At 46.6% G+C, this 16,920-nt stretch overlaps 1 protein-coding gene across 4 annotated transcripts; it reads left to right on the top strand.

Moving 5' to 3' along the window:
• Nucleotides 1–4,724: 4,724 nt before the first annotated feature.
• LOC135114799 (uncharacterized) lies at nt 4,725–13,416 on the top strand. Of its 4 annotated transcripts, none has more exons than XM_064030884.1 (13): nt 4,725–4,920; nt 8,101–8,428; nt 8,621–8,682; nt 8,967–9,122; nt 9,237–9,409; nt 9,574–9,633; nt 9,857–10,027; nt 10,160–10,424; nt 10,525–10,659; nt 10,770–10,939; nt 11,078–11,258; nt 11,400–11,586; nt 11,708–13,416. In XM_064030884.1, the coding sequence occupies exons 2-13, from the start codon at nt 8,104–8,106 to the stop codon at nt 12,958–12,960; spliced, it is 3,138 nt and encodes a 1,045-aa protein (XP_063886954.1). In that variant the 5' UTR covers nt 4,725–4,920; nt 8,101–8,103; the 3' UTR covers nt 12,961–13,416. The 4 variants fall into 4 exon arrangements, with proteins under 4 accessions (XP_063886954.1, XP_063886956.1, XP_063886957.1 ...); XM_064030886.1 differs by lacking the exon at nt 4,725–4,920 and adding an exon at nt 5,006–7,347; XM_064030887.1 differs by lacking the exon at nt 4,725–4,920 and adding an exon at nt 7,362–7,896.
• Nucleotides 13,417–16,920: the final 3,504 nt, after the last annotated feature.

Below are 16,920 nucleotides of genomic sequence, written 5' to 3'. Positions count from 1 at the left end.
AAGAAGAAGAAGAAGAAGAAGAAGAAGAAGAAGAAGAAGAAGAAGAAGAAGAAGAAGAAGAAGAAGAAGAAGAAGAGGAGGAGGAGGAGAAGAAGAAGGTAAAGAAAAGAAGAAAGAAGGAAAGACAAAGAAAGAAAACAACGAAAAACTACAAGAGAACCAAAGGAAAATACAGAGAAAAAGAAAACACACACACACACACACACACACACACACACACACACACACACACACACACACACACACACACACACGCACATAAAACATAAATAAATAAACAAAAATCCATAAAAAAAATAAATAAGTAAAAAAACGGAAAAAAAAACGAAAGAAAAAAAAACTCACCAATATAAATTAAACAAAATCCACCCCACATCACCCCACATCACCCCACATCACCCCACGTCACCATCTCACCTGTATCCAATCACAGGTAAACACGCAGGTGACACAATACCACCAATACCCGTCACCGCGTCACCTGAGGACCACCCAACCACTACCGCGTCACCACTGCGTCACGAGGCGTCACCCACACACCCGGGGCGCCCTTCAAACGTTCACCGAGTCACTTTGGGAACGTTTTTCTGACTTCGAAGGTTACATTAGAAAAGTTTAAAGTGAACGGTTCGGTGAGGCGAGTCTCCGTCACAGAAATGTCATGTTACGTTTGTTTTATAATTCACTCAGGAGAGAACGAGGGCTTGAAGAAGGAGGAGGAGGAGGAGGGAGTGGAAGAAAAAAGTTATGGTGTGAATAAGGTAAGAATGATAAAGGAGAAAGAAGAAGAGGAAGAAGAAAGATACCAGGAGGAGGAGATGGAGAAGAAGGAGGAAGAGGAGGAGGAGAAGGGAGTGGAAGAAAATAGTTATGATACGAAGTAGGTGAGAATAATAAAGGAGAAGAAAGAAGAAAGAAAAAACTACAATAGAACAGAGAGAGAGAGAGAGAGAGAGAGAGAGAGAGAGAGAGAGAGAGAGAGAGAGAGAGAGAGAGAGAGAGAGAGAGAGAGCAAACAAGAACCTAATAGGGAGGTGCCCATTAAGTTGACCATTAAATGACACGAAGGAAGCAAACAACTCCTTCACTCCTTCACTCCTTCGCTCTCCTTCATCGCCTCCTTCAGGAAAGTAACCGAAGGAAGCCAAATGTCACACCAAAAGAGCAAGAAATTATGAGAAAAAAAAAAAGAAAAACTGCTCGAGAATTTAGAACTACCACGTGAGAAATAATTGCAAAGTTATTTCTGTGCCTTTCTGTGTCATAAAAAAAAAAAAAAGATGCAGAAAAAAAGAATAAAGAAATCGAAGCGGTGTCAGGTGAATGCGTTTAATTAGAGGTCGGTACAGGTGTAAGGGACAAGAGTTTTTTTAGAGGTCATGATTCTCTCTCTCTCTCTCTCTCTCTCTCTCTCTCTCTCTCTCTCTCTCTCTCTCTCTCTCTCTCTCTCTACGTATCTGTCTATTTATTTATCTATCTGTCAGTGAATAAGTAATTTTATCTATATTTCTATTTATCTGTCTATCTATCTATCAATAAATCATTCTGTCTATCTATCAACCTGTCTATCTGCTTATCTCTATATCTATCTATATGCCTATCTATCTATCTATCTATCTGTCTATCAATAAATAAGTAAATCACTGTATCTATCCACCCACCTATATATCTATCTATCCACTATCTATCTACCTATCTATCCACGTATCAATCAATTCAATTTTGCCCACCTTTCCTCGCTATCTTTTCTCTCCCTACTCTCCTCTTCTTCAGATTCTGTGAGTGGCCTTCCCCAGATTAGGTTTTCTCCTTTCCCACGCTCACCTGTCATTAATAGCAGGTGTGAGGCAATTAGGCCCCCAGACCCCTCCACTTTTATTGTCATCTAGAGCCTTTTTTTTTTTTTTTTGAACGAAGCTTTCCATTACTGTTTTTTTTTATTACGATATTAACACGTCTCTCTTTTTTTTTTTTTTTTTTTTGTGTGTGTGTGTGTGTGTGTTCTCTCTCTCTCTCTCTCTCTCTCTCTCTCTCTCTCTCTCTCTCTCTCTCTCTCTCTCTCTCTCTCTCTCTCTCTCTCTCTCTCTCTCTCTCTGCCATACTCATGATCATGTCGTTTTTTTTTTTTTTCTTTTTTCTTGTTCTGTTTTTTTTTCTTCTTGTTCTTGTTCTTCCTCTCTTCTTGTATTTGTTCTTGTTCCTCTTCCTTTTTTTTTTGTCTTTTTTGTTCTTCTTCTTCTTCTTCTTCTTCTTCTTCTTCTTCTTCTTCTTCTTCTTCTTCTTCCTCTTCTTCTTCTCATTGTTCTTGTTTTTGTTCTTGTACTTATTATTTTTTTGCTATTGTACTTTTATTCTACTTCTCCTTCCTCTTCTTCCTCCTCCTCCTCCTCCTTCTCCTCCTCCTCCTCTTCCTCCTCCTCTACGCTGCCATTTTAACGTGAAGACTTTTAAAGAGCAACATAAATGATATAAAAAGAAATTGAAGAGAGGAAAAAAAAACTCTAAAAAAAACGCAAGAGAAAATCTGAAAATAAATACAAAAAAGAGAAAGAAAGAAAGAAATAAGAAAGAAAAAAGAAAAAAGAAGGAAAGAGAAATAAGGAAGAAAAAAACAAGAAGACAGGAAAACGAAAGAAGAAAAAAGAAAAAAAGAAAGAAGTTAATGAATAAAATAAAAGAAATAAGGAAAGAAAAAAAGAAAAACGCACGTAAATTATGACACAGTACCTTGCATTCTCCTCCTCTTAATCTTCCTCCTCCTCCTCCTCCATCTCCTCCTCCTCCTCCTGCTCCTGCTCCTCATTCACCCCCTCCAGTTCACCTCATTCATCTTAATTACATCTGATACATTATATAGAGTCATTAAGCTCATTAGCATCACACCTGTCCGTACCTGGTGAGTCTCAGGTTAATTGCAGATGCTGGGGAGAGGCGGGCACAGGATTGGCTCAGTTTCTTTATTTTATGGTCACCTTCGTCAGTTCTCCCTCCGGCTCTCTCTAATTGGACGGCGCGGCGTGTTTACATCAGTCATAGCCGGGATCCGTTTTCTTTGACTGCCTTTTACGGGGTTTGAAGGCCAGGCGATGCGGGGAGAGAGGGATAGGTAGGGAGAGAGGGAGAGGGAGGGAGGGAGGAGTACAAAGAGAGAGAAAAGTAAGGAGGAGAGGTAGGGGTAGGAAGGGAGAGGGTAGTTTTAAATTGTTTACATTGTCATGAAGAGTGCTTGCATAAGTTACGTTCTCTCTCTCTCTCTCTCTCTCTCTCTCTCTCTCTCTCTCTCTCTCTCTCTCTCTCTCTCTCTCTCTCTCTCTCATCAAGTTTCTTTTTTTTTTTTACATTAACCACTGGATTTAATTTCAAACATCATAAGGATCACCTCAAATAAATAAATAAATAAATAAGTAAATAAATAATCTACTTGTCCTTCCTTTGTGCTCCTTTACTCCTCCTTCAGTAGGCTGCATCCCTCACGTGGGCGGCGATTCCCTCCCTCACACACTGGCCTACATTCCTCACACAAACTCAATCTTCCTCTATTTCTCTATTACTAGTTCGTGTTTACATTATGTTCGCTTTCAATATCACCTAAGAGCAACTAAGAGGCGCCGCGGACAAGGCTGCTCTGTGTGTGTGTGTGTGTGTGTGTGTGTGTGTGTGTGTGTGTGTGTGTGTGTGTGTGTGTGTGTGTGTGTGTGTGTGTGTGTGTGTGTGTATGTGGAAGGGTTGATAAGATTTCTCTCTCTCTCTCTCTCTCTCTCTCTCTCTCTCTCTCTCTCTCTCTCTCTCTCTCTCTCTCTCTCTCTCTCTCTCTCTCTCTCTCTCTCTAGGAAGCATAGATATTTTAATCACTTAAAATAAACAACAGTAATTTGTTTCCCTTGATTATATTTTTTCCTTTAACTTTATATATATATATATATATATATATATATATATATATATATATATATATATATATATATATATATATATATATATATATATATATATATATATATATATATATATATATATATATATATGTATATATATATATATATATATATATATGTATATATATATATATATATATATATATATATATATATATATATATATATATATATATATATATATATATATATTCCACACACTGTTTGAGTCCCCGCGGCTTGACTTGGAGAGAAAATGGAGTGCGTCATGCTGAGTGTGTTGCCCACGCACAGTATGTTGAGAGATAAAACAACAGCAACTAAAAGCAGACTAGAAAGATATCAACAGATTAGAAATTAAAGCAAAAGCAGAAAAAAACAGTGTGTGTGTGTGTGTGTGTGTGTGTGTGTGTGTGTGTGTGTGTGTGTGTGTGTGTGTGTGTGTGTGTGTGTGTGTGGAGCTGTTTTTTGTACGTATTTTGTTTTATACTTAACACGGTGGTCAAAAATTTATCTATCTATATATCTGTGTGTGTGTGTGTGTGTGTGTGTGTGTGTGTGTGTGTGTGTGTGTGTGTGTGTGTGTGTGTGTGTTATCTGCAGAGCTAGGGCATGCGTCCTCGCCAGTTTAACGTCTCATCTTCATCAGTTTGATCCTTCCCGCCTTGCCAGCCACTCACACACCCACTCACTCACACACACTGACACCCACTCCCTACTCACCCACTAACCTTCACACACACACACACACACACACACACACACACACACACATCGCACTAAAACCTCATATTCCACCTCGTTTCTGCCACTCAGAATCCACGTCCTCAAACACACACACACACACACACACTCACACACACACACACACACACACACACACACACACACACACACACACACACACACACACAGACAGATGGCCTCTCTATCAGTATATCCGGAGACACGAGGCAACTGGGGTAACAGTGAGGCACTAACGGCCTAAGGGACAACAAGATACGAGGTGAGTGTGCGTGTATGTGTGTGTGTGTGTGTGTGTGTGTGTGTGTGTGTGTGTGTGTGTGTGTGTGTGTGTGTGTGTGTGTGTGTGTGTGTGTCAGTGACTATAGTGTTATCTATAAATGATTTTAAAAGCGTTGAAAGAAAAAAGCATCCGGTTTTTTTTCTTTTTTTATCGTTTGAGTGATGCCTTGCCTTTTTTTTTTTTTTTTGCTTTTTTTCTTTATGTAGGAAGGACACCGGCCAAGGGCAATAAAAATCCAGTAAAACGGAAAAAAGGCCCACTGAGATGCTGGTTCCCGAAAAGTGTCCAAAGCGATAGTCAAAAATTAAAGGATAAGTGTCTTGAAACCTCCCTCTTGAAGGAACTCAAGTCATAGGAAGGTGGAAATACAGCAAGATCAGCAAGAGCGTACACACACACACACACACACACACACACACACACACACACACACACACACACACACACACAGGTTAAGAGGGGACCTGATAGAAGTCTTTAATTGGTATAAGGGTTATAACAAGGGAGATGTAAGCAAAATTCTTAGGATCAGCAACCAGGGTAGAACAAGAAATAACGGGTTCAAGCTTGAAAAATTTAAGTTTAGGAAGGAGATTGGAAAAAATTGGTTCTCAAATAGAGTGGTAGATGAGTGGAACGGACTCAGTAATCATGTAGTTAGTGCTAGGACACTAGAGAGCTTTAAGAGAAGATTAGACAAGTTTATGGATGGGGATAGCAGATGGAAATAGGTAGGTGTGTTTCATACAGGGATTGCCACGTGTAAGCCTGGTCGCTTCTTGCAGCTTCCCTTATTTCTTATGTTCTTATGTTCACACACACACTCACACACACACACACACACACACACACACACACACACACACACACACGAGGGGTGAGAAAGAGAGAGAAAAAGAGAGAAGTATAACAGAAAAGAAAGAAGGAAGGAGAAGAGAAAAGAAAGAACAAGTGTCAGAGAAAGATAAAGTGAAGAAAAAAAAGCGAAATGTAACAGAAAGCAAAAAAAAGGAAAAAAAAAAAAGAAGAGAAGAGAAAGAATGTGTCAGTGTTTTGCCAACCAATTCTCACCATCAACAATAATAAAGTACCCTAAAGATATAAATAAATAAAAAGAAGAAAAAAAAAAAAAACACCCAGGAAAACCCGACTTATCACAACACAGTATCTCCGTGGCTTTTGAAAATACTTATGACGAGACAACACAAGGCTTTCAAAACACAGGCCGCTGGTAAACCCGTAAGACCTGGCCGCATTACAGGGGAAGGCCGTGCTTGGCTTCCTGATGTGTTCAATGCGCCTCCCTTCCCTTCGGTTTACACATTACCAGCATCTGCTCACTGTGTCTCCCCCCGTGCATTGATGATTCTTACTCTGTTCACGGTACCGCATCAGAGAGAGAGAGAGAGAGAGAGAGAGAGAGAAAGGTGCTACTAACAGTTTTTGGTTACTTAGGAATCTACTCTACTGGTACTTATTAATTTTATCGAAGGTTGTGGGAGAGCGAGGGAAAAATTGGGTAGAATGAGGAGGAGTTAGTAGTGGTGAATGAAGGAGAACAAGAATAAGAACAAAGAACAAGAACAAGAAAAGAATGAAAAATAAGAAGACGAAGAATAAGAACAAGAATAAGAACAACACCAAGCACAACAAAACCAAGAAAACAATATAAAATAAAAGAAAAGAAAAGAACAAGGAGAAAGGAGAGAAAGAAAGGAGAAAGACATCAGGAAGTAGAATGAAAACCTTACACAACATTTCTTCACTTAATCGGAGAACTTCAAATGGCAAGGGCACTCCAAGAAACACACAAAGGAGTCCCCAGCAAGAAGAAAGCCAGGGGTCACGTCCCGGCTGCTGCAGTTTCCTCTTTTTGGCGGATATGGCACATGCTGTAAGTGTCTCCGTCAAGGGATTCCTGACCTGTACACACTGCCTCACCAACACTCCTATGCTCCTTTCCTGAGCCCTACAAAATATTGCTTCCTGTTGCGTGTACGTATCTTATGCTCCCTCATGAAGACCATTTTCGAAGGCCACAAAAGAGATTGGGTTATCATTCTTTTTTTTTTCTTTTATGTAGGAGGGGCTTCGGCAAAGGGAAAAAGAAAATAGGGAAAAAAAAAAAAAAGGCCCGCTGAGGTGCAAATCAGTAGACTCAGAAATGAATGTAAAAAATTAGAGGATATATAAAAAAAAAAGTGTCTTGAAACCTCCCTCTTGCAGAACCCGAACTAGCAAATCAGGGGACTTCATATTAGGAGAAACCACTGAGTATTGACGAACATAAGCACATGAGAACACAAGAAAATAAGGAAAGCTGCAAGAAGCCATCTGGCCTACACGTGGCTGTCCCTGTATGAAACAAATCTAACTATTTCCACCTCACCCTCCTCCATACAGAAGGTGCGGTATATTGCTGCACTAGTGAACAAAAATGTAAAAGATAAGAAAACTGGTCGATTGTGTTCATACCATTACTCTTGATTCTTTTAGGAAGTGGATATATGTGCTGTCTTTACTTCATCCATTTCTCTGCTCTCAGCCTTCCTCCCTGACACACAGAAAGTATTCGTAAAGATCATATAGGACAACTTTCTATCCTACTCAGCAAGTCGGACATCCGTTTTTAGCGCCTTTATGTGGCCGGGGCTCCCATCACGCCGCCGCTGAGAAACTAATAGGAGAAACGGAAACTGAAGGCCACTTGTCAGGTTACTCGTGTGCCTCTGCTGCGGGAAGCCATCCATTACGTGACGGCGTGACGCATCCCGCTTTTCTGGCCTGTGCCCCGCCGGAAGAGACGTACAGTCGCTTGTTCAGGTGGTTACTGTGTGTCCGGTGGAGGGTAAGGCGTGAAGAGCTGCGGCGAGGCACAGTGGTGGAGGCGAGGACAGGTTTTCACGAGTTAATGTTAGCAGCAACAAACGGACGCAGCGAGGCAGAGCAGCAGGCGTGAGTGAGTCAGCCTTGCCTCCACTGTGCCTCCTAACTAGTCTTGTCACCAGCACCTGCATCCCATCTCCTCCTCCTCCTCCTCCTCCTCCTCCTCCTCCTCCTCCTCCTCCTCCTCCTCCTCCTCCTCCTCCTCCTCCTCCTCCTCCCCCACTGCACCCACTCACGACTGACAGGTGTAACAGTGTTCTGACATCACTGCAGGTTATGGCTCCCAAGGCCGCCATGTGTGGGCGCCTCGCGGCCAAGGAGGAAGCAGGAGTGCCAAGCAAGGATGGCAAAGACACCCGCATGTCCTTGCATGGTTATGGCTCCCCCGCGGCACCGCGCCTCTGGCCTGGACGTGTGCGTGCCCAGGCGTGCCCCGGCCCGGCCTGCGCGGTACTGGCTGTCTTGTTGTGCTCGTTGGTGCAGCTGGCGGGGGCGTCCCTCCCAGTGGCCGCCCCCTCCTTCCATCCAGCACGTCCCACGACACGCCTCCCTGACGTCTCAGAAGTGTTCGCTCACCACGCCTTCACCAGGACGGCCTCAGGTGAGTCCCGCCAGAGTTAGCAAACACGAGCAGCTGCAGCTCGGAGTGGTCACTTGTAGCAATGTCTCGCTGTGACCTTCACGTGGTTCAGCTCCATTCACTAAACTCAATGCAGCGGGACTTCCTCAGCAAGGATGTCCCTGTAGTGCACGCCCTTCAAGAGTAATAAAGACGTGTCCTGTTTTCCCTCAGGTTCAGGACACATCCTTCCCGCCGAGGACGCCCCTGCCCGCGCCGCCCGGAGCATCCCAGCGGTGAGTCACTCCTCCATTCATTAGCTTGCCTGTGCCGCGGCCGCCGTGCGCGGGGTAAGAACGATCAGTTGGCGGCAGGTGAAGGTCAGGCCTGGCGGAGGGGCGGTCTTGTTGGCTGCTGCAGGTTATAATCATTCTGCAGGCGGCTGTGTGGTGCTGGCGAAGCTCATCCCAAGGCTAGATAGTTTAGTGCAATGTTGACACGTCAAATGAGTCACTTCCCTGCAAGGGCGTGGCTTCGCGGTAAAAATGTTCCTTGTGTTCATCCGCGGCATTATTCACAGATCCAGCAGGTGGAGATCCACGGACCGCCGCTGCCCCACAGAAAGACACTGTTCGTGGAGGCGGTGGTGCTCGCAGACCACAGCCTCTACAGACACTACAAGTCTCACCAGGGTGCCAAGCAACGCATCGCGCAGGTCCTGAGCGTCGCCAACCGGGTAAGACCTTGCCTCACCGCACAGCTCCTCACTCTTCCAGCACCTTGTCCTTCCTCTCACTCACGCTCAACGCACACACTTTCCCAATGGTGACGATTCTGCGCCCTCCCTCAGGTGCTGGGCGGCCTGGGCGTGGTGGTGGTGGCGGCGGATCTGCGGGTCTGGAGCAGAGATGAGATAAGAGTCACTTCAAGACTCGACACGAACATTGCCGGCCTTCAGGAGCACCGTTTGAGCCTCCTGCGACAGTTTCCCGGCCAGCCCAATGACCACACGATTCTCCTGACGTAAGTGTGAGAGTGGGATGGGAGAGGCTGCGAGCAAGGCCTTCATCGTGAGGGGTAGGCAGGACAAGTGTAACTAAATAAGAGTAGGATATCTAAATGCCTCACAGAGCAATTGAAGCGAGGGACATTCATCTAAGTAACTGCTTTCCTTCTTCTGACAACAGGAGGAAGAAGATGCGAGGAGGAGGAGGTTCGTGCGGCGCCCCACTGCGAGGAATGTGCAGGTACGTCACCCACCCCCTCGGCCGCGGGGGGACAGGTGTGTCACGTGAGATGTTTTCTCTATCATTCACGTTTCCCTTCAAGACGTGTAAATCGTTCAGTAACTTAGATAATCTATAATACCAACAACAGGACGAGCTGTGGTGGTTAACACGAACACCACGCCAAGAGTTGGATGAGGGACGTGTTGAGCGAGTGCTTGACTTGTGTGTTTTGGGTGGACAGGAGGCAGCAGTCTGTGAGCGTGGTGCAGGACGAGGGGGAAGGGCCGAGCGTGACAGGCGTGGCTCTGGCACACCAGCTGGGCCACAGCCTGGGCATGGAGGATGACTCGGAGGACCCTGACAACGCCTGCCGCTGCGACGCCCCCACCTGCGTCATGAGCCGTCAATTCAGGTTCGTCTGCCTCCTCGCTCTGGTTCATTTGTGTGTCTGTTCAAGGCCACAGCTTTGGGAGTGAGGACGACCACGTCATCAGTCTTCATCTCGCAGGGCGACGCTTACAATAATAATCCGCCTCCTTAACAGAAATGGCTCCAGCCCAGGCCTGGCATGGAGTGCCTGCAGCAGGCAGTCCTTCGACTCTGCCCTGGAGACACTGGCTCTGAGCTGCCTGAGCAACGCCCCCACGAGAATGCACCGAACCTCTAGCTGCGGCGACGGAGTAGTGGATGACGGTGAGCAGTGTGACTGCGGCCCCGCGGAGTTCTGCGACAACCCTTGCTGCGTCGCCGACACCTGCAGACTGATGCCCCACGCCTCCTGCGCCTCAGGCTCGTGTTGTGATCTTCAGGTAAGACGCTCGAGACTGTCCTCGAGGAATCGTATTTACTTCACGATGATGACGCTGTGGTGGAGTGAGGGGAGTGTCTCACCATCCCGCCGCCCGACAGACGTGCACGCCCAAGGCTCCGGGAACGGTGTGCCGCGCCGCCGTCACGGAGTGTGACCTGCCCGAGTTCTGCTCCGGCCACTCCGAATACTGCCCCAGGGACGTCACCAGGCCAGACGGGGAGGCCTGCAACGAGGTGAGCCACGCCTTCGTCTGGAGGAAGCACGGGTGTCTCATATCTGCGTTCACTGTGTGCCTCTGTGAACCTGTCGGTCAACATCAATATAGACACATATCTTCCCACAGGGCCACTGCTTCAGAGGGGAGTGTGGTAGCCGCGAGGGACAGTGTAAGCGTGTGTGGGGTGACTCGGCCTCCGCGGCGCCCTCTGAATGCTACTCTGCATTGAACGTGAGAGGCAGCTCCGGCGGGAACTGTGGCCTCAGGACGGGTGGTTTCCGTCGCTGCCACGAAGAGTAAGTGCTCCTCGGCGGAGGCGCCTCCTCCACTGCAGCCTGGCGGGCACACTGCCAGTGTGTCTGGAATCAGAACCGACTTTCTAATCCGTTCTAATCTTTTCAAATTCGTTCAACTCTTTGCGTTTTGTCTTGCAGGGAGTCTCTTTGCGGAACGCTGCACTGTGTCACCTCTGCCTCGTCCTCGCGCCTTCTCGAGGACCACCGCAACGGGTCTGCACGCGCGGGGCCTCACACGTGTCACTTCATCTCAGGCTCTGAAGACTACCCCGCCCAACACTGGCTGACTCCCGATGGCGCTTCCTGTGGCCCCGGAAAGGTGTGTGTGTGTGTGTGTGTGTGTGTGTGTGTGTGTGTGTGTGTGTGTGTGTGTGTGTGTGTGTGTGTGTGTGTGTGTGTGTGTGTGTGTGTGTGTGTCACCTTGGATCCTGGCGCCACCTGTATCACTGTGCGTCCACAGATGTGCCTGGAGCAGCGGTGCCAGAAGGTGCCGAGGATCAGCGAGGAGTGCCTCGGCGGGTGTTCTGGTCACGGGGTGTGTAACAGCCTCGGCCACTGTCACTGCGACGCAGGATTTGCGCCTCCCAGCTGTTCCCTGCCAGGCCTGGGAGGCTCCGTGGACAGCAACGTGATGTCTGATGTCTCTGGTAAGCCAAGTAGCAGGGCTGTCGGGAAGGACACGCGCGTGGTGCTTTTTTTACGCTGAGAAACTGGAGCAGTAAACATTCACAAATGAGTCTCACATGGTAACGGCTTCCATCTTCACAGACCCCTGGGTGCTGATAACGCTGGCCTGGGTGACGGTGGTGCTGCTGCTCTGCCTGGGGGCGGTGATGTGCTGCATGTGGGGATGGTGGAAGGGTTGGTACAAAAGCAAAGGACGCGACAAGATATCCGGAGCCGTGCCCTGCTGCGCTGCCTGCCTGGACGCCTGCTGCTGCCCCGTCACGACCAAGGCAGTCCGGTGGATGCTGACCGTGGGATCCTCCCCCGAAAAGAAACAAGCAAACACAAACATTGAAGTAGACGAAGTCGAGAAAGAACACATGCTGTGCAGCGTGGGCGTGGAAGTCAAGGGCTCCTCGCAGGCCAACTCCTGGGGCGTGGCCAACGACACGCTGGTGACAGAGGTGGTCACCATCGAGCCCAAGGACTCGCCTGACTTCCGCAGGGAAGTGAAGCTGCCCCCAGACTCCCCCCTCCTGCACCACAAGTCTGCAGACAACCTTCACCGCCCCACCTACCAGCAGTCCATCTCCATGGACTCCGGCTGTGTCTCGGACTCCGACGAAGACGCCTCCGGCAAGAGGGCCTCCCTGCAGCTGTCCATGAACAGCCTGCTCAGCGTGCTCCTCAAGTTCGGGGACAAGAAGCCCAAGGCGACGACGCCAGACAGCGATAGTGTCCCCACGAAGAGCTTCGGTAGCCAAAAATCCATCCCGCTGAGTCGCTTCGTGGTGGACCCGCTGGCGCGCGGCTCCCGCCAGGGCACGCCGTCCCCCCACTCCGCCAGGCCCATCTACAACAGATCCTTCTCTACTGATGTCGTTTCAAGTAGGAGAAATAGGAAGGGAGGAACCCCCCCACCGCCTCCATCTTCTGCTCTGAAGCCAAATAAAAGTGAAGAAAATTTGTCCAAGGCCTCAGAGGCGGCAAGATGTGGCGGGTTCCCAGACGCACCACACAGCCCGCCTGCTGACGCCAAGACTCCAGTACCCGCGTCACCAGATAGGCAAGGCACCATGGACATCGCGGCCACCGCCTCCAAGACGCCAGCAAGGCCAATCATAAATAAGCCTTTGCCGTCACCGCCAAAGGTCCCTCCACTGAAACTTGACTTTGCTCCTCAGACACCACGCCAACACAACCGTGGGGAAAGGCTCCACGGAAAGCCCAGTCCTCCCCTCGGGGCGTCGCGGCCAAGCCCTCCCATGACTCCGTCACGGTCTCTGAGCTCCTCGCCGGGCAGCACAGCCTCTAATAAAGTCATGGAAATGGCAAGGAAATTTGAAGCAGCCTGAGGTGGAGCCCTGAGGAGCGCACTGTGGCTCCCTGTCCCTCCACCCCGCGCCTGGAGGCCAGACCATGTACTGCTGCGTTATTTGTCGTAAAGGGAACAACGGCGCGCCATTGGTGTACATCAGCTGCTGACTAAGTGCGCGCGATTGCCGCTGACGCTGCTGAGTGAGGCGCTGCAGCAACGTGGTTACTCGGCAATGAGTTATTCTTCACACTCACGGGGAGAGTGGCGGGTGGTGCAGGCCGCGCCGAGGGTAGGAGGGCAAGTGGCAGGAAGAGGGGAACCTGGGGCGCCAACCCAGATCTGGACAAGACAAGCAAGACTTTCTATCTATCCCGCGTCACCAGTGTGGCTGTGAGCGTTCCGGTACTTGTGTTATTTTAGCCTCAGTTAATCCATATCGTCGTTTTATTCCATATTTATGTCAAACTTGTGATAATAAACTTAACTATCAGTACAGTTCACACTCAATCCAGCCTCAACTCAAGACTACACGCTAAAAATTACCCCAGACACCTCATTAATACACTTATCAATCAAGTACTTTTATGCAGGACACTTGCTTATCCTACCTGTTTCCTTCCTTCCACGTGAGTCTCCACCACACGTTCATTATCACTCAACACTTCACTCATCACATCGCCATCCATCCACCAACAGGCCACTATTACCTCTATTTCAGAACCACTTTCTTTATTACTCAACAGTCCGCTAATCACACCCATCACCCGTCCACCAACACACCACCTCACCTCTACTTCAGGACCAGTTTCTTCTCTTCCTCAAATTTTCATAGTATCAAGAACGAGGTGACTATTTGACAACGTTTCCTTCTGCCTCTTCCTTACATCATCAAGGACGAGACGCCATGGAGGGACAAGATGTGTTGACGAGTGCGTGGATCATGAAACACCTGGAGATGACTCAGGTACAGTAATACTCCGGATGTCACGGGGGGAGAGATAATGTTCAGGTGTGTGTTGTTTGTATTCCCTTCTCCTCTCTGTGTATATATTTACTGTATGTAGACATGCATCGAAGGTGTGGTGGTCTACGTAAAGGCCGCGTGATGTTTAGTATTATACATGATAACTTACACCATGGAGGAGAAGAAGGAGGAGGATTACAAAAGGAATACAAAGGAGGACCAAACAGCAACAGACCCTGAGGTCCTTACAAGGCTGTTTGGGTAACTATTCTACTCTAGCTATTAGTGAGAGAGAGGCTAGCACAGGAGAAGGCTCCTCCCTACTCCCCCATCCCTTCAGCCGAGACTGGCCGGGAAAAGGAAATGGTACCATGTTGTATAGAAAAACAAGATGGAATTTGAGAGAAAAGTAAGAGAGATGAGGTCTACTTCTACTACATACAATCTACATACAATCTTAACACTTGTATCATCTTTAAAAAAATTATCTACTGAGGTTCATTTAACTAGGTGACTATAGTGATGGGTGGGTTGCTCTGCAAGGACTTGATTCCTTTCACCATTACTGTGACGGGGTCAGCAGTAAGTCGCCGAGGAACAAGCCATCACTAAGGTCTCTTTAATCTTTAGTCTTTTTTTACTTAATAATTGTTTCTCTTCCTTAGTGAAATGTACCCCCAACAGATGACAGATAGTACGGAGTGAACGTGCAGCTGAAGAATTCCTTGGGATTTGCTTTCCATGAATTAGCAATGTGAAGTTCAAAGTTTTCCTTGTTGTTTCTTATATTTTTTTTACAATGACGCCGCAATCGATCACGTTCTGCTTTGTCGCCGTTATTTTGAGTCAGTTCTGTGTTTGTGATACGCGCGTTTTGTGGCTGAGAAGCTTTTTTTTATGTCCGCGTCCCACCATTTTGATTTTTTCATTAGAACAGAATTTTCAAGAGCTCTGTTAAATTTTTAAATGATGTCTTCCACGCTGCGTTAATGTTAGTACTTTCTAAGATTACACTTTAGTCAAAGTTGGCCAGAATGTTTCTTAATTTATTAAAATTTTCACTTGAATACTCGGGTACCTTTTCTCTACTTTCCTTTACTGTAGATTTATTGACATCCATACTGAACGTAATCGACCGGTGGTCACTGGTGCTGAATACTGCTCCGACTTCTAAATTACTAACGATGTTTTCATTTGTCGTTAAAACAAGGTCCAAGATATTGTCACCTGTAGTTGGCTGCATTACAAGTTGATGTAGACTACTTTCCTGTAGGATACCATACTAATCGTAACACGAAAGCGAATTTAAAGGATCGCCCCCATCTGTGGACTGGTAAGTTAAAGTCTCCCATTATAACTGACTCATTTTGGTAACAAATTCCTGCTATTTGCTCACACAGTTGTTTATCTATAGTTTGAGTCTGACTTGGCTGTCGGTAAATAATGCCAATTACAATTTTGTGCGATTTAAAGTTGAGTTGAATGTAGGAGGCATTTATGTTATCTATTTTTGCTGTGAATTTTTGATGAGTTGGAGAGGTGACCTAACGCAGAGGAGCACCCCGCCTCCTATGCACTGTCTGTCGCAGCTGAACAGAGTGTATTCTGGAAGTGCAAATTCAGCTAAGAAATCTCTGTTTGATGTATTAATCCAGGATTCAGCCACTCCGATGACATCGTGTTCCTCCTTGTACATAATCTCTTCTAAATCATGAAATTTATTTCTCAAACTGCGTGCATTGACATCACAAAACTTGAGACTCTCGCGAACAGATGGGGCACTCTCACCGTTAATTACTACGCTGTCGCTGGATGTTCCTGCCGACTCGCGTTTTTTGATGTGTAGTCATTCCCCGCATCGTGAAAGAGGCGTCCAGGTCTTGCTGACCATACTGAATTCAAGTGTAATCCATCGTTTCTGAAAAGAGTTCTCTGGTTATAGAAGTTGCTCCATAGATTTACACACTGAACCACTTCCTCTCTGCATAGATTGATGCGCATGGAATTCATGCTGAACGCTTTATCGTAGGATGATTTAACCGTATCAGTTTTGGGAAGGATACCGGAAATGATATTTTTTTGTATTTTGACTTATATTTCCGAATCATCTCTCGGTACTTTTCCAGAAGAGCCTCTGGTCTTGTCTTCCGCAAATCGTTTGTTCCCACGTGGATGAGGAACAGGGTATTCTGGCTCGCGTCTTTTGAGGAGGAGGAGGAGGAGGAATATAACACAAAGGAAAACAAAGGAATAACACTATTTTGGTTTTTAAAGAGCTGGTTGTGGGGAGCATAGAAGGAGGAGAGAAAAGGAGGAGGAAGAGGAGAAGGAGGATTATTACAAAAGGTTACATTTCTCCCCCCAAGTAATACTAAACACTTCACTGCACATTTATTCTTACACGAGGAAGAACAGAAATAAGAGACAAATTTTAAAAGATGGTTCCCTTGAGACTTTTCCCATAAACACGAAATGGGGACCGGGAGAAGCAGAGGAAGCCTGCCAACGCCTCCTTATGAAACTTCCTATTATACTTTACCTACTTAAAATTTCCTGAGTTATGAAGTACGTCACCAGCAAACGAAGTGAATTTTCATCCTCTCATTTCTTGTACATGTAATAGACTAGTGAAGGGACAATGCAATAGGAAAACAAAGGAAAAAAGAAAAAACAGTTTTAATCTACTTTCCAAAAAAAAAAAGAAAAAAAAAAGATAATAAAGGACATTTTCAAAGCGAAGGTCAGTTTAGTTCCAAAGATGACACTTAATTTGTCTCTGGAAATAGTACAGGTCACAGATCACAGGTCACAGGGAAACAGAATAGAAGGGAAACAAAGAGGTAAGGAGTTCCACAGAGACTGCTCACGGTTAGGTTAGGTTAGGTTAGGTTAGGTTAGGTTAGGTTAGGTTAGGTTAGGTTAGGTTAGGTTAGGTTAGGTTAGGTTAGGTTAGGTTAGGTTAGGTTAGGTTAGGTTAGGTTAGGTTAGGTTAAGTTAGGTTAGGTTAGGTTAGGTTAGGTTAGGTTAGGTTAG

This window comes from Scylla paramamosain, chromosome 28 (genome assembly GCF_035594125.1).
Source record: "Scylla paramamosain isolate STU-SP2022 chromosome 28, ASM3559412v1, whole genome shotgun sequence".
In the NCBI taxonomy this organism is placed as follows: Eukaryota; Metazoa; Arthropoda; class Malacostraca; order Decapoda; family Portunidae; genus Scylla; species Scylla paramamosain.
Note: the sequence above shows the minus strand (reverse complement) of the source record. Positions and strands in the feature narration are given on the sequence as shown.